The 16359-nt window shown below is 45.4% G+C and overlaps 1 protein-coding gene across 1 annotated transcript in view; it reads left to right on the top strand.

Moving 5' to 3' along the window:
* Window positions 1–14968, top strand: part of LOC146178793 (N-fatty-acyl-amino acid synthase/hydrolase PM20D1-like) — a 37122-nt gene extending 22154 nt beyond the window's left edge. The window contains exons 8-11 of the mRNA XM_084578555.1: window positions 1252–1330; window positions 3907–3978; window positions 5601–5769; window positions 9896–14968. Coding sequence (XP_084434681.1) covers window positions 1252–1330; window positions 3907–3978; window positions 5601–5769; window positions 9896–10122 — 547 coding nt within the window. The 3' untranslated portion in view covers window positions 10123–14968. The remainder of the gene's footprint in view (window positions 1–1251; window positions 1331–3906; window positions 3979–5600; window positions 5770–9895) is intronic.
* The last annotated feature ends 1391 nt before the right edge of the window (window positions 14969–16359 follow it).

Consider the following 16359-nt stretch of genomic DNA (forward strand, 5'->3'; position numbering starts at 1 on the left):
CTTACTGTTTTTTCGGACTTGGCGGGACATGGGAAATGGTCCGAATAATTGAACAGTCCATGAAATCCACCAGCTTGGAAGAAAAAAATTACTTTTCCACAAAAACTTAGCTTTAAAATTCACAAACTTCACTGCTCCTCATGTTTTGTTTATATGCCGATAACAGGGAGTTATAGCATAGTGCAACCTGCTACTGTGATCAGCTTCCACGTGCCACCCATGCGCTCGCGCTCGTGGGATTCGATATGGTGGGTTCGGCCGCCAGAGCGCTCGCGCTGGCTGGTGCAGACGCGGTGAGTGTGCGTCTCGCCTAGCTTTCACGGCTACGCTAAACTGATTGTTTGTGAAAACGACGCCTGCCCTTGTCTAAATGATGTAAAAAAAAAAAATGAGCCTTTGGGCAAAAAACAATCTCCACAGTATTGCTCGCGCCAAATTTGGTCCGAAAAATCATACTTTTGCACACCACAGGGTCTGAAATATTGGTCGTGAAAATGTACACGCTCCCATGGGCTGCGTGACGGTTCCTGAATAAAGTCCAAAATATCGCACAAGTCTGAATTATTGGAGTCTGAAAAATCGGTCGGCTGCCGTAAAACAATAGGTATGAAGAGAGATGAAGCCTAGGAACTTTGTGCGGTTAAGGTGGCCAAAGTGGCTAGCATAGCTAGGATAGGGTTAATTGGAGGGATATGAAGCATGTCTTTAATCTGCAGTAGTATGTGCTTAGTAGTGGTTTTGATTTAGTTGGGATCATTTTGCGTGCATATCAGGAAAAGAACCAGGAGTCAGTGTCGACTTGCCCAAGAGGTGTTCGGAATCAGCTGTAGTATTACAATGGAGGGTGCAGTTGAATCCCGCCCCTCGGAATGCAGACAAAATTTGTTGCATTCTTCTTTCTCCATGATTCTAGTAAAGGAACAACAGAGAAAAACAGGGCTGAATAGCACAACAAAAGGTTTATGCAAGCGGCATCTTCCAGCTTTTACCTTTTCCTAGTGAAGTGCATGCAAAGGTCCCTTGTTTTTAGTTTTCTTTTTTTTTTGAATTCATAGGAAAATTGTGTGCAGTACTTTCTAGTTTAAATTGAGGCACAAACTAAATCTTCAAGAAATCGTCCCATATGAATACCTTTGCCCATTAAAGTATTAAAGTCTCAATCCTGCAGGATTTAGAATGTTTTATTTCTTGTTTGTTATTTTCATGAATGGTGTTAAATGGCTTTCTGCTTTTGTTCCTGGGAACGTGCAGGTTCATGTCCCGGAGCCAGCAGATGGACCCCTTGATTCGGACCACCACCACTGTGACACGTATTGGCGGCGGCATCAAGGTGCGTCCCCACTCTAGCCCTGTATACGTGCAACAGAGTAGGGTGAAGTAAGCCTGTCGTTTTAAAAACCAGTTGTCAGGTTGATGTGTATGCAGTCGGGTCGATTAAAGTAGGCGGTGGAGTGGATCGAGTTAACTCGCTTGCAGGGTGTAGTTTAACTTGCTTGACCCGCTTGTCTAAAAGCATGTAGACGTTCTCGAGTCAGGGAGTCGAGTTGTGGGGGAGCTCTGTGATTAAAATGCTTCCAGCGTGCGGCTAAGTGCATCAGCGAAGTTGAATGCTTTTTGCACTCATCAATGATAAAAAATAATAATTGAAACTCTCGATAGTAAAAGGCTAGAGAATCAGACACGACCAGAAAGCTCGCACAATAACTTCGAATCTCAATGCTAGGTGCTGCCGCTATACTTACTCGCTAGAAGTGAGTTCATGTAGGTGCCAAATGGGTCGAGTATGTGTGACCTCGCTTACTCGATGCTGACTCGACCCAGTGCTGTTGAGCCCCTGTATACAGGGCATCTGCTTACTCGACCCCTCCCCCCCCCCCTTTCCACGCCCTCTCTCCCTGATGTTTTAAAGCGAGCTTGGCAGTGACATTGTGGTCGCCGACCAATCCTAGACACTATTGTTTCCCTTTCAACTACATTTCTAGTGAGAAAGCAGGCGTGTTGCCATAGCTATAATGTGTTTGGAGGGTCATTTGCAAGTGCTGGCTAGCTTGTCCCCTTACGAGTACTGGCCATTACGGGAGTTGTGCATTCTGCATTGGTGACATGGAGACAAAGCACTTCAAACATTATTGCTCTGAGTGAGTTTAGTGGCATCACAGAGCTGCAGCGGTGCAAAGCGAGTTGCTTTTTTTTTCACTGCTGGCTATTTTGGCTCAAATAATCCCTTGTTCTCTCCAGACTCTAGTGCTAGGAAGCACTGTGTGCAAAACCAAAGCATATCGAAAACAGCTCCTCTCCTGGCAAAATTCAAAATAAAAAAGGAAATTGGAGGGACGCTTAATTTTTGCTTTTAGGGCAGTGATTGTCAAATGGGGGCTTGCAGACCCCCAGGGTCCACAAAGCAGGTTTTGGGGCCTGCAAAAGCCACGCTTACCAAAAAAAAAAGAAGAAGAAAAATTGCGCGATAGCTTTTTTCTGGCTAGATAAAGATTTTGCAGGGTTGAGTGCACAGAGGCTCAAAGACGACCTTAGTTGCTGAAAGCAATCAAAACGCTACAGTAGTGAAGAAATGGGAAGCTCACGTGAGAGAGCGAGAGAGTCTAAGGCGTGTGTTGGATGCCGCCAATGGTGCAACGTGAGTTGTGGCCACACTGCTAGACGGGGCTGCAATCCAAATCACCTCAGGTGTCTGACAAGCGAGTGGCCCAGTGTTGGGAGGAGATGAATCCCTCCTAGCGGCATGCATACCGGCGCCGACGTGTTGCCTCTTCGCCACGTCCTCTGCGGGTCTTGGCGCTCTGGCTTATCAAGTGCAAATTTTTTTAGAGGCCAGTTAAGCCCTGACTCAACTTGCTCCCAGAACTGCGGCAGCAGTCTGCACAATATTGCCCCTCCCCCATCCCATTTTCAAGGGGTGACTGACGCGTCAATGGCTGAGAACCACTGCTTTAAGGATATCATGTGTCAGTGTTAATGGCTTCTATTTGCTGGCTTCCCTTGTGGATCCTCGTTCACGTGCATGCACCTTGCTGCTCAATCATCTTTTATTCTTCTAATTTGTGCATCTATTATCTCACATATACTAATTAGCATACAGTTGTTAGCTACTAGAATATATTAATGACCACCCAATGGAGATACAAAGCCCGGCTTTAAACAAGGTGCACAAGCATGCCTACATGGCCTAGGGGCAGCATGTCTAACACAGTACCTGAGGGTCCTGGATAACTGTATTCCATTCTCATTCCCCCATCCCCATTGGTGGAGCCCTTGTTGGCAGTGCCTGCAACCAGTGAATGGTGTTGTCACTGACTAACTACAAACTGTGATCTTTCGCTCACAACGCTGATGTTGACAACACCAATGGTGAAGTTGCTCAGGACTGCAGGGCCTTTGATGCTATCGTATTGAAACACGCAGTTGCTGATATGATGTGATGTGACGAACTTGCATTATCAGTGTCGGTACTGCATTTCTCTTTTACAGTGATCTTGTTCCCACTGCATCTTTGTGTGCGATTTCTGTGCAAGCATTTACCTTATTGTTTGAGATGGTTTGGCTAAGTGAGCAGTGGGTGTTCGCACAGCGCATTGTTTGGAAATTTCCAGATGGTAAAATTGTTGTAAACTTGCGTGCTTTGAATGAAATTGAATATGAATGACTTATGAACAGCAAAAGAATGGGAAGCTGGACACGTTGTACAAATATTTTCGTTTTAAGGGATTTCAGTGCAAAGGAGACAGGAACACAGGGTAGAAATCATTAACGGTTTTTCAAAGCCCAAGCCATTCTCCCAAAATTAGTCTACTCAGAAGAAAGATAGTGTCACTGCCAATTGGCTTTGACCTTAGGCTGCCAGCTTGCTCTGGACATTGTGTGGGACCATGTTATTTGTGCTCACTGCAGGACAACGTGGTGCCGGCAGAGGCATATGCCTACATCAACCACCGGGTGCACCCTTCGCAGTCGGTGGCCGAGGTGAGGGCCCTTTCCTCTCTTGCTTCTTTTGGCCGCAATGTGGGCAGGTGCATGCAGCAAGGGCGCCGAGGTAAAAAAGTGCCTTGCCTTACAGAGAAGCAGTGATCTGGATGTCAGAAATTTGTGCTCCACATACTGTACATGTTGTGGCCAAAAACAAAATGCCTGGCTGCAGAAGTGCAGAACAGCAGTTCACAACATACGCCTTCAAGAATGTACATGCAAAAGAACACATGTGACCTTATCGCAGTGTCGGCGTTCCAATTAATCATATCTGGCTGAAAGACTTGTGGATAATAGTTTTGCTGTGGCTTTATAATTGAGACCTACGATTAAGTTTGGTGTCAACTGGTGACACTAGGGCATGTGTTGGTGGCCATCTTTGCATGCTTTTGGTGCAGCAGGCTACTTTTGCCTTATCTATGTAGTTTATAGCTTCCCTACTACAGGTTCCATCAGTACCGCCCACTTGGCCAGCACACCAGTTGCAATGGCACAGTGAATGCAGCTGGGACTGTTTAGTTGGTGCTAGTTCTTCTGGAGGGGATTCGGTCAAAAGCTGTCTCTTGTGATCATGCCTAAATTGTACTGTACCATTTTGTGCCCCCCCTGGAGGAGGACGAAGCCTGTCAAAAAATTGGAAAAACATATACATGAGTGGTGTCGAAGGGTAGGAGGTAACAGTGCTTAATGGCACTCATTACTGACTCCCTTAGCAAATCCTCCTTTGCATACATCCAGTTTGCTGCTCGTTTAACCAGCTGTCTTCGATTTCATTACCATAGTCATTTGCATGAAAGGTGACCCAACATAGCTGTACTGCCCAATTAACCAATTCATGCAAACATGCCTCCGTGGCCTAGGCATAGGTTGTCTAACTCGGATCCAAGGCTCCTTGGAGGCTGGATTTCGATCTCATCCTCCCATCTCAAAGGTGAAGCTCGAGTTCGCAGCGCCCCGCTCAGTCATTTCTTGTGGTGTCATGGTGTTATAGCACCCAGCAACCAGTGATTACATGCCCATGTCACCTGCCAGCTGCTAGACCCATGCCCATGATTTTTTGCTTACTATTTCAAAGCCCACAAAACTGACTTCAGATTTTCTGGAAAACAGGGCTTTTAGCACTATATCCCATTAATATGGTGGCTTACAACAACAACACCCCATAGCCTTCAGGGTTCTGATTTGTCACTTCACTGTCCTACCTGAATGTCAAATATTGTAAGGCCCCATTCTTCTAAACAAGGGAAGGCAGCAAAACTGCTGGACTTAATTTCTGCATTTTGCCCCTCAGAAAGGAAACCTGCTCTAAACAGGCATCTGCTGTTAATTGTACTGTTAACCTATGATCGATTTCTGGAGAAGTTGCTCTTTCGTTTCGTCACTCTCGACTGTGTCTTACTTTTCAAGCAGACAGCAAGATGCACGGGAATACTTTCCAGATGAGTTTCCAATGACTTCAGAACTCCCATAAATTTGTGTAGCATTGCAAGCTAGTTATGAGAGGACATAGTATAATATAGTTTAGGATTTCTCTGCTAATAAGGGAGAATTCTTTTAACGTTCACCTGATAAAGGGGAGTGCGCATGGTACTACTGTAACTTTGGTGTCGTATGCGCAGGTTCTGGAGCGAGATAGGCAGCTGCTGAGTGGACTGCCCAATGTCAGCCTGGAGGTTCTATACGCGATGGAGGCTCATCCGGTGTCACCGCATTCGGAGCAAGACCTGGGTTTCAGGGCCATCGCCTGCAGCATCCGCCAGCTCTTCCCTGACGCACTGCCTGTGCCCAGTACGTGATGTTGTGATAACTTTGTTTAGGCTTACTTATGTAGACTGTTCTCGTTAGCTATGCGTCCTTCCCACTCGTCATCATTATCAGCCTTACTGCACCCTCTGCAGGACAAAATCCTCTCCCGTATTTGTCTTGTTAATGCACTCCTGTGCCAGCCGTGGCCACCTAATCCCACTAAACAGAATTTCCAACCATCTACTCCTCACTAAACTAAGATTACCATGGCTGTATTGTTAAAGAATAACTGCACTTCACTGCTGGCTGAATGGTCACCTAGAGCAGGGGTTCTCAAACTTTTTTGCTTGGAGGAACTCCAAAAGCCTTCAATAAGTTCCAGAACCCCCCCCCCCCCCCCCTTTTGCTTTCACTTACCAGCAATGTCGTCGAGTGCATTTTTGCAAAGAGAGAGTTGCAAAGGTTCAATGTTTATTGCACAGATTAATACAAATACTAATGTGATGGGTGGTACTGCTTCCCTTTTAAGAGCAAGTCAAAGCGTGGCTCAGTAGCACTCAGAGCTAGTCTCATATCAGCCGCCTGGTCAAGACGGCTCCTGTGCTTGTTCTTCAGATAGGCGAGGGCTGAAAATGCCTGTTCACACGCATATGTAGTTGCAAAGGGAAGCAAAATGTCCACTGCCCTTTCAAAGAGGCATGGAAACAGTGGAGCAGTACCCATCCAAAATGTCACCAAGCCTTCACCATTAAATTTCTCTTTGAGAGCAGTGCTTGCCCTGAGCTCTGAGGGTTCTCACGGAACACAAGAAGACAGCCCGCGGAACCCCTGTGTTCTGCGGAGCCCAGTTTGAGAACCCCTGACCTAGAGAAATGTTTCAGTAATGAAAGAAACTCATCCAGTGCATTTTTTCACATCGTTTCACATTACAGGGACTGTGAAGAAAAGGAAAAAAAAATGCTTGTACCTGCCTTTTACAGAAACCACACTTCTATACCTTCACAAATGATCGTCTTGCACATGAAATGTGTAAAAAAAAAAAGCATCTATGATAATCACAAATAGTGAAAAACAAAAAAAGATTAAATTCTGTTATGGTCATGGATGAAACAGCTATATGGGATGCTAGACGATCGTGTAACTTCAACTGTATCAAATAATCACCCTGCATCTAAAATGAGCATGAATCCCAGACTCTGAATTTTAAGGAAATTGCCATGCTGTGCCTAGCATGCACTCTGATGGGTCAGTGGCCTTCAGGTACTGATCCCAAGGTCGCAGAATTGAGCGGCGGCAGGGGCAGCTGCATTTTTGTGAAGTTAAAATGCAAAGAGACATCCATGCGCTGTGAGTTGTCATCATCATCATTCGATAACACAGTCGACGACCGATTTTTCAGACTCTCAACGGACCATGAAAATGTCCGAAAAAAAAGAATGTGCACCAAATAAGCTCCATTTATTGCCTATTCTTCACTTTGAGTCTGGAAAAAGTCATGAATGCTTTTCTGCACCGCGCTCCGCTTTCGTGCTAACAGGTCCTCCTGAATTACGCTTGCATCAGCTCAGCTTGCGTTGGCTGCGCTGCTGCAGGTGAGTCATCGTCGTCGTCACTCTCAGACTCCACAAGCATTTGGCAAATAATTTCTGCATCTGTGAGCTTGGCGCACAGTTCCAACTCGTGGTCCACGTCTGTGAACTCTGAAAACGAGATGGCCAATGGAATTTCGACACCAGAAGTGCGAAGGTCTTGAATGAGCTGCTCGCTGCCTGACAGCTGCTCGACGACGCTCTCCTCGTCCAAGGCAGCCGACTCGTCATTCAGCACAAATCCCGTGTGGTGGAAGCAATTGCGCAGCGTTGTGGGTGCCACCGACTTCCACGCATCAACGAGCATACTAAGTGCTCCAAGCAAATCGTAGGTTTTCTCACTGTCGAGGCACACCACTGCCGCTATCAACTACTGGATCACTACACCGACTCCGTTGAGTGCCTTCTCGCTGCCGTGTTGCACGGAAAAAAAAAAAAAAGACTTCTTATAAAATCCGGAAGCAGCTTCTTGAAGAACTGAAGCTGATTCAGTTAAATACGAGCCACAGTAGTGACAGAACGTAGTTCTTGCATCAGCACGACCGCGGCTAGACCTACTCGCTACGCTCGGCAAACACACAAAGGAACAGGCAGTCGAAGCGATCACGCTAAAAGAAAAAAAAAGCACTCCGGTGGCAAGCAGCGACGTCCCGGAAACGGAAGCTGCTAGGCAAATAATATAGCCTTGATCCAGCGTCAGTTGAGCTGAGGAGCGGCATGCAAGGCTGGCACCGGTTTTGAGGCTATCGAAGAAAAAAGTAAACAAACAAGATGGCGGCGACACCGCTCAAAATGTGTGGCAGTTGGCCCGGCTGACGCTTGGAATGACCGAAAAATCAAATAGTCCTCCTTAGAGTGTCCGAAATTTTGAGCAGCGTTATACATTGACTTTATAAGTTATGTCCTGGGGCCGGGAATATGTCTGAATAATCAAGCATGTCTGAAAAATTGCGTGTCCGAAAAATTGGTCGTCGACTGTACACCCTCTGCAAGACAAAGTCCTCTTCCATATTCCTCGAATTCACCTCAGTATCTGCCAGCGTCAGCCTAAACATGCTTATTGCTAGACAAAAGCCTTTCCCCATTTCCCTCCAACTGACCCCAACATGTGCTAGCTGTGGTCACCTTACCCCTGCAGAATTCCTAATCTTGCAGTTGGTGCATGGTTAAAGATGAGAAACAGTGCAGTGGCAAGACAAAATAATTCTGCCAGTGCTCGTGTCTGTCACTTATTTTTGTCATCCTATCTTTGCTCCGTTTTGCTTCATCCTGATCTCGGCCACCTATCTGCCTGACTTCCCTGTTATACATGCCTGGTCTTGGAACCCAATTTGTTACCCTTAACGATCATTGGTTATCTTGTCCTTTTATTACATGCTTTGCGCACGACTGTTTTTTTTTTACACTTCCTTCCCAACTTTTGACTAACTTGCATTTGTTCCCTGACCCTTTCTGCTCAATTTGTGTGTCTTCAGTTCAAGTTTAACCCATTTCATTACCCTCCGCGTTTCTGCCCTACTAGTTAGTATACATGTAAGATACAGGTAAAGGCCCTTGTTTCATGTATTCCCAGAAAATCACGGATAAGCATTTCTTGAGGAATTAAGTGCTAGCAGCCATGCATATTTTTTTTATTGGGCATTGTTGTTGTCGGCACCAGTAGGAATGAAAGTGTGGTGAAAAGAAATAGTCATTTGTACTTTATTGGTATGTATTGAACACAACGAAGGGCTTGAGGCTCAGGGCAACGTTAAAATAAATATTACCGTTACAGTCTCAAACTGTTCATGCCAACAAGCTGCAGGGCCACCAGAGCAAATGTAAACATCACATTAAATTATGGAAGAAAGGTTGATGCTATTTAGGAGGCAACGCGTTACATGCATGCATTACAGTCGAGTGAAGCCAGAACTGCGCGATACTTTAATGCACGCAGCCTCCCGTGCAGCAGAAGTCGCCATAATCGCTGTGCCTGTGCGCACTACGTGGTGTCACCAGCTGCCCTGCCCTGCGCCTATTGCCATTATGTGCCTTTCCTAATTCATTTGGCTCTGTCAGTGCCTACTGTTTGCAAGCAAATGGCACAGTCTTTTTCTATACTCGTAGCCACTTTCTTTGCAGTTGCGCTTTGTGAGTCTTGTCCCAAGGCGAGTAGAGCCATTAACATTGTCACATGATACCCTTAAATGTCTAGTTTAAGTGTCCACCCAATTTTCTTTCTTTCCCCGAGTTATGTAGCAAGGCAGAGTCATCAACACATTGCTAGTTGCTTTTGACTTTTACCTCCAACTCTACCCAATCAATTTGTCTGAATACCTATTGTAAACACTCAAAGAGGAGGTGTCAGTGCACATTTAAGAATGCCAGATAGTCTAAGTTAGCTCGCAGCCCTCCACTATGGTGCCTCTCGCAGCCTATGTGCAGCTCTTTGGGCTAGACACCATGTATCGCGATTATCTCGCTTGCTTGGCATTGGCATTGTTGGTACAGGGCAGGTCTTCACACAAGGGACCTGTTGCTTGGTCTTTTTGTCGAAGAACTGTGGGTGTGACGATGTGACATGCTCTTTTTGCGTGCAGCCCTGTCGATCGGCAACACTGACACGCGGCATTACCTGGACCTGAGCCGAAACGTGTACAGATTCTCTCCAGTGCTGCTGACGCCGCAGGAGGCCTCTCGGCGCTTCCACGGGGACAATGAGCGCATCTCACGGCCAAACTACGAGCGCCTCGTTAACTTCTACCGACTGGTCATGCGCTATGCAGACCGTGTTAACAGTGCGCCACCTATACACAGCGAACTGTAGACTCCCTGTCTAATCGCACACAGGTAGTGTTATTCCCATAGGCGGCGTAGACCAACAACAATTCCATAGAAAGTATAGAGCAACATAGGGTCTGTTGTGCAAGCAAAGTGTGGTGGAATCACTGTCGCTGGTTAAGGTTAACAGCGAACTATACGAATGCAATTTTTATAGGTAATTTTCTGATTTCACGGTGCCCTGTGATGTCATTCGTCCCTTTGTTAACAATGTGCAGCATCATATGTGTCCATATATATTTAAAGGGAGATGATGCTCGAAAGCCTCTATTTTTATTATTAATGCTAGGAGAATGACAATTGTAGTCTTTATAGAGGTTAGTGTTCTCTTCCGAATTCTGGTATTAGTTCTAAGATAGTTCAATCCCTTCACTGTTTCAAGTGCCATGCACAAGTGAAGAACGGCGCTTGCTTGTACAGCAGCAGTGAGCATGAGAGAGCATCAGCTTTTCGTGTCCCTAAGCAAAATAACATCATTCCGATCCACTATTTTAAGACAATTTTATACCTGATGCTTCAGTTTTGGTGGCTTATGCCTTTAATGAAAGAGTTTAGAAACAAAATGAGTATATATACAATCCAGTGGAAGAGCTCTGTTCTGCCGATGAAATTTCTTTTTTTTTCCCATTTTCTGGGAGTGTGAAGTGAAAAAGGTGACATTAGTGATAAAAAGCGTAGGCCTACCAACTTGCACATGACTGATGGATGCTGCAATTTGATGCATCACGCTCTTGAAAATTGGCCTAGTCTACACCTCTCATTACCACCATAAATGTTTTAATCAACCTTTCTTAATTTGCTTGAAATGCTCTATTTTTCTAAGAGAAAGAGGAAGAATCAAGGTTGCTCAACCAGTCAAAAACATGCACACATAAAAAGGATATTTTTTGACTCGCTTGTCCCCTCAGAGCAATGCAATGCATGCACAAAGCTGGTTACCCCTATGTTTGGGTACTGGCTGGGAGAGTGGCCCTTGGAAACCGATCTAAGCAAGACTTCCGATGTTTTTTTCTCACTTTAGCTTGCATTAGTAAGTAGACCTTGCTGTGAGGGCTAAGTGGTTATAGGGCGCTTAACTGCTGATCTCAAGGACTCGGATTAGGTCCGAATTGTGATGGCCAGTTTTTGATGGAGGTGAAAAGCGAGGCATCCGTCTACTGTGCGATGTCAGTGCATGTTAAAGAACCCCAGGTGGTCGAAATTTCTGGAGCCCTTCACTACGATGTCTCATCGGTGTCTCATAGTCTGAGCCACTTTGAGAGAGAGAGAAGGCTCTTTAATGAAAACAGAGTTTAGCCGGCGTAATGTTCGCTGACATGCTAGTCTGCATAGGGTAGGGGGATTAGGCAATAAAGATTGAAGATGGGTTAGGAAAGAGTGCAGTCTTTGAAGATGGGTGGATGGCTTTTGGATAAGACAGAGTCTAGTAATGTGCTTGTTTGATGTTGGGAAAGATTGAGGGTCGCCGGAGAAGAGGTAGGCAGCGAACGTGATGGTTAGATGGCATCCTCGAGGCACTGCAGATGAAGTTATGTGATGTTAGGAAGATAGTGAGAAACTGGAAAGCGTGGCGTGACATGGTCCATAGGGTCACGAAGAGTCGGACACGACTGAACGACTGAACTGAGTAATGTGCTTGTATAGCGGGATAATCATGTTGGTGGGTAATTTAGAGTTTAACATACCAATAGGATGTAAATAGGCAAATAAGAATGTCATTGCACGGCGCTGCTGTTTGTAGCATCCTAAAGGGCCTAATATAGAGTCCACTGTGAGTGGCACTTTGATGGCAGAGTGCATGCATTATCCATAGTGCGCATGTTCGTTGGTGTACGCTAGACATTCGCGGAGAATATGGAGTACAGTCTCAGTTGTGCGGCAGTTGTCAGAAAATGATCTGTCTGCCTCACTTTGGAATGTTGCGCTCTGTAAATCATACCAAGCCTAGGGAGGTAACCGTTTGTTGTCAGCCGATGAGCGTTTCTTAGAAGAGCATGCAAAGTGTGCAAATTCTTTTTGAAGCTGATTTCTTCATAAATAATCACGATAAATATGTATATTGTGTTGCTGTACACACCAAGTTTAAATAAGTGCAGTTTTACTTCGACAAAATCTTCATTAGCTAGCTGTAGACTGTTCACATGGCAATACTGTTATTCAGTCATCATGGACAACCAGCTGACTGATTGATAGTGATGCTGTACTGGATGTCAAGATGCTGTGATGGTCTCGGTAGTCAAAGTGCTGGAGATGGGGGTGGTCGACTTGCTCAGCACGTTTTAGTGTCATTTTCAGGGGGAAAAGCAAGCCCCTTATACTGGTACTTGAAATGTTTACAGCTTTGAAAATTTCAATTTTCACGATTTAACTGTAGCTAAGTCACATTTTATCTCGTCTCCAGCTGAAAAAAAAAAAAGGTGCACATTTCTCAGTGCCATATTTTGTGGCATGTGAGTTGCACTCTCTCACAAAGGTCATTTTTTTTCTGAGAAACATCGCACATAGGTCACACCTGTGTCTAATGCACATCTGTTCATTCATTGAGTGCTATAAAAAAATTGGCTCTTCTCAGCAATGATATTTGCCTCTGGAAACTTGACATTTCCTTTTCAGGTCCAGCTGATGATGTATGTATTTGTGAAGATATCTTTAAGATTTCAGTATTGCTGATAGTAAGTAAATGCAATTGCATTCAGTGTACTATTGAGGTTTGCCTGTGAGTCTTTGCAAAAAGATGTGGGAGGTTGTCAGTTCAATTATCACAGCTTCAATTGGAACCACAGGACCCATATTCTATATCATGTTCTGGAGCACTTTTTTTCATTTTTTTTTTCAATGATGAGTCTTAAGAGACTTTGTCTGGTCAGGTTTAATAGCAGAAATGGAAACTGCAGTCACTGGACCGGGGAAATACCTTTGGTCACATTTTTAAGACCACCTATGAGTGGGCCCATTTTTTTTTTCTAACACACAATTTTATCCAGACTACAGCATGGCTTGCATAACATCACTGTCACATAATGGGCACATTCTTTAAAAAAAAATAAAAAGGATATGTTTTGCCCTGCCGCGGTGGTACAGTGGTAAGACGCCCGACTACTGCGCCGGAGTTCCTAGGTTCGATCCCGACCGTTTCGATGGAGGCAAAATGAAGAGGCATCCGTGTGCTGTGCGATGTCAGTGCATGGTAAAGATCCCCAGGTGCTTGCAATTACTCCGTAGCCCTCCACTAGGGCTCCTCTGTCTTTCCATTTTCACTCCCACTTACCTCTCTCCCTCTGCAGTGTGGTTCAGGTGTCCACAGAATAAGTGGGCAGATACTGTGCCTTACCTTTCCTGTGAACCAACAATTATTGTTATTATTTAGCTTGTGAAGTTTGCATTCCAATCTAGGGAAGGTTGTGACTTATTATTTATGATAAACTTTTTAGTTAGTAGTACTTTTGTCGCAGGCCAGCTAGTGATCTGCAGCATGAAAGCAGGGCGGTTGTGCAATGATGATTTCTTACTTTTGAGAATTGCCTGTGCTCACTGTTGCACAGCTGATTGAGAAGTGGCGGAGCATTAAAGACTTCGTAACCTGATAAGAATGTGCAATAGTAAATGCAGTGCAAAATGTTTTCACCAAGTAGATGTTCCATGTGTAGATTACACACGGAATGCTGTTTTAAAGTAGCATGTCAAATCAGTGAGAAGAGGCAGTTGGTTGGTTTTTTTCGTTTTGTGTTCATTGTGCTCTGTTTGAAAGTATCAATACATTCATTTGGATTGCTCCATAAAGATGAGATCACTTTGGCAGCTCATTTTCATTTTGCTGTGTTTGCAAGATTGTGGGGTGGATCTACATTCAAGGAGCACGGAAGGTCTATAGGTCATTTTGCAACTTAAGATGACTGGAACTACAACTGAAGAGGGATACTGCAGCCTTTGCACCTTGGAGGTTTGGGGCTTGATTGCTGATGTCATTGGGCACACACGATAACACAATAGATACAAGCTTCTATAGGGTGAAACACATTAAAATTAGTCCTTGATTTCCCTTTCTGTAAGAAAAAATATACCATGTCCATGTCGCTCTGTGCATAAAGCTGCCTTTCCGTCATTCAAATACAACATCCCTCTGGGAAAGGAAGAGGACAACTTAAAGGCTATTGACAGCTCATTTGAATGTTGCACTGTGCACAGCAACCATCAGATTGTTCAACTAAGAACGTATTGGGTGCGTGTTTGTGTTCTTTTAATGCCATTTTAGTGCATTGACCAGTTATTTCAACACGCCTTATTTTGCTGCGTAGTTTTGGCAAGCGTGTATAAGTATGGCAGTTGAACCTTTTGTTCATTACTACCTCTCTGAATTGCAACCGTGGCAAAACAAGTGCAGCGCAAAGTAAAGGTACATTTGCTTTGCTGCACAGGGCCAGAAGGTACGGTGCATAGACCAGCTTTGAAATATGAGTGTACAGTACACTGTCTTTGATGGTGAAGACACTGTAAAATAATGAAAACTGCAACGCAGTAAGCCTTAGGGTCACTGCAATTGGCCTAACTCTGTTAGCAGTTCCTGGAAGGTTTGTGGAAGTGTTTTGGACGAGTTACAATGGTTGTTTATACTGTGTGAATGCACAAGCATTTAGTATACTGAAGTTCATGATCATCATTTATAGCAGACTAGCATATAACGGCTACTTTTTCCATCTCATTCCTACAGTCACTGTGTGCATTAAGGAATTTTGTGGCCTTCCTGCTGTTTTTGTTCCTTTCCTGTGTACCTGATATGTGCCTGCCTTGGTATTATAACTTGAAAAGCAAATAAAAATAGTACATCCTAACAACATGTCTGAAATACAGGCTGGAATGAGCAACAAAAGTGGTTTGAATGTCCTGCCAAACATACCCACCCCATTATAAAGGAGGAGTGGCTCAGAGTACAGTTTTTCTTTGAATGATTTGCATTTAAACTTTTAAGTTTTGTTCTAAATTTCATAGGTCAGCTTCTTTTTGCCCAGTTCTTAATTTTGCCAGCAGACAACCTTCTAAGTGCTTCAAACTGGGCTTCTCACGCTTTTTTACCTAGTGTTCAAAGACGCGGTCACAATACCATTATACTTATGTATCCACTGTGTGACAGCTTTGTAAGTTTGAGCTTATTCTACCTATTTCTGCTAGCCGGTATGCGCATGTGCACGGCACCTGATAGAAGCATCGTGAATGCTGACACTTGGGTTTGTTCCTGCCAGATATTTGGCGCATGAGCGCACATGTCGGAATAATGGATAGATGGTTGGAAAAGCTCGTATTCTGCCGTCCATCTTGTGCCAGCACGTCATTGAGCCGTTGGGGGAAGGGAGGATGACGGGGGAAAAGCATTGTGGTTGAGAGAGAAGACGACGGGAACCAGAGACCGCCGACTCTACAATGCAGGGGCTCGCAAAAGGCCTTAAGGGCAGAATGTGTGCAGGTGACCGAGCTTGCCAGCGGCAAGCAGGCAGGAGCCAGCGAGACTGCCAGGTATGGCCTGAAGTTGGGCTCCGGTGGTGGCTCGGGGAGGGGGAGCCAGGGAGAATTAAGACCCATAGATGGAAGGCAACAGATGGAAGGCCAGACCTGTAGTCTTCAGGAAGTCGGCCAGGAAGTTAAATTCCCGCAGCAAAGATAGTCTCGGGAAGGGGAAGTCGGCCTTGGTGTCGACTGGGAGTCCGAGGCGGCGGTATCATCCCTCAGCAGACTGCGGGTGGTGGCCAAAGAGGGACACGTGCACAGATGTGCTACAGTTTAGTCCTACCCGCAGGAAGAACAGGAGGGTGAAGGGGTCCACCCATTCCTGTATAGCCTGGAGACAGGCCATTTGGAGCCGGTGCGAAGGTCGAGCAGCAGCGTCCGTTCAGGCCACGGGATCTTCGCTAAGGGCCGGAGCCATTGTCCCTATGGCTGTCTTGCGTCAGGGTGAAGTGCAGAGGCAACCTGGTTTAGCACCCTCCGAGAAAAGTCGAAGGGGAGGACGTGGAGGAAGGTAAGTGTGCCCTCCTCATGGGCTGCCTTTGCCAGTTGGTCTGCCTCGTCTGAGACAGGGATGGGAGCCAGTGGAAGCGTCCCGAGTCTAATGGCCAAGAAACGGGCCTGAAGTAGGGCCACTGTCAGCTGCAGCTCTCCACCGTTCTTTATGATCAGCAGGGGTGCTTGCTAGTCGCAAAGAATGACAGCAGGCTCGTTCCCGGGAGGTAGT

Source organism: Amblyomma maculatum, chromosome 9, assembly GCF_055883805.1.
Source record: "Amblyomma maculatum isolate TAMU_Amacu chromosome 9, ASM5588380v1, whole genome shotgun sequence".
In the NCBI taxonomy this organism is placed as follows: domain Eukaryota; kingdom Metazoa; phylum Arthropoda; class Arachnida; order Ixodida; family Ixodidae; genus Amblyomma; species Amblyomma maculatum.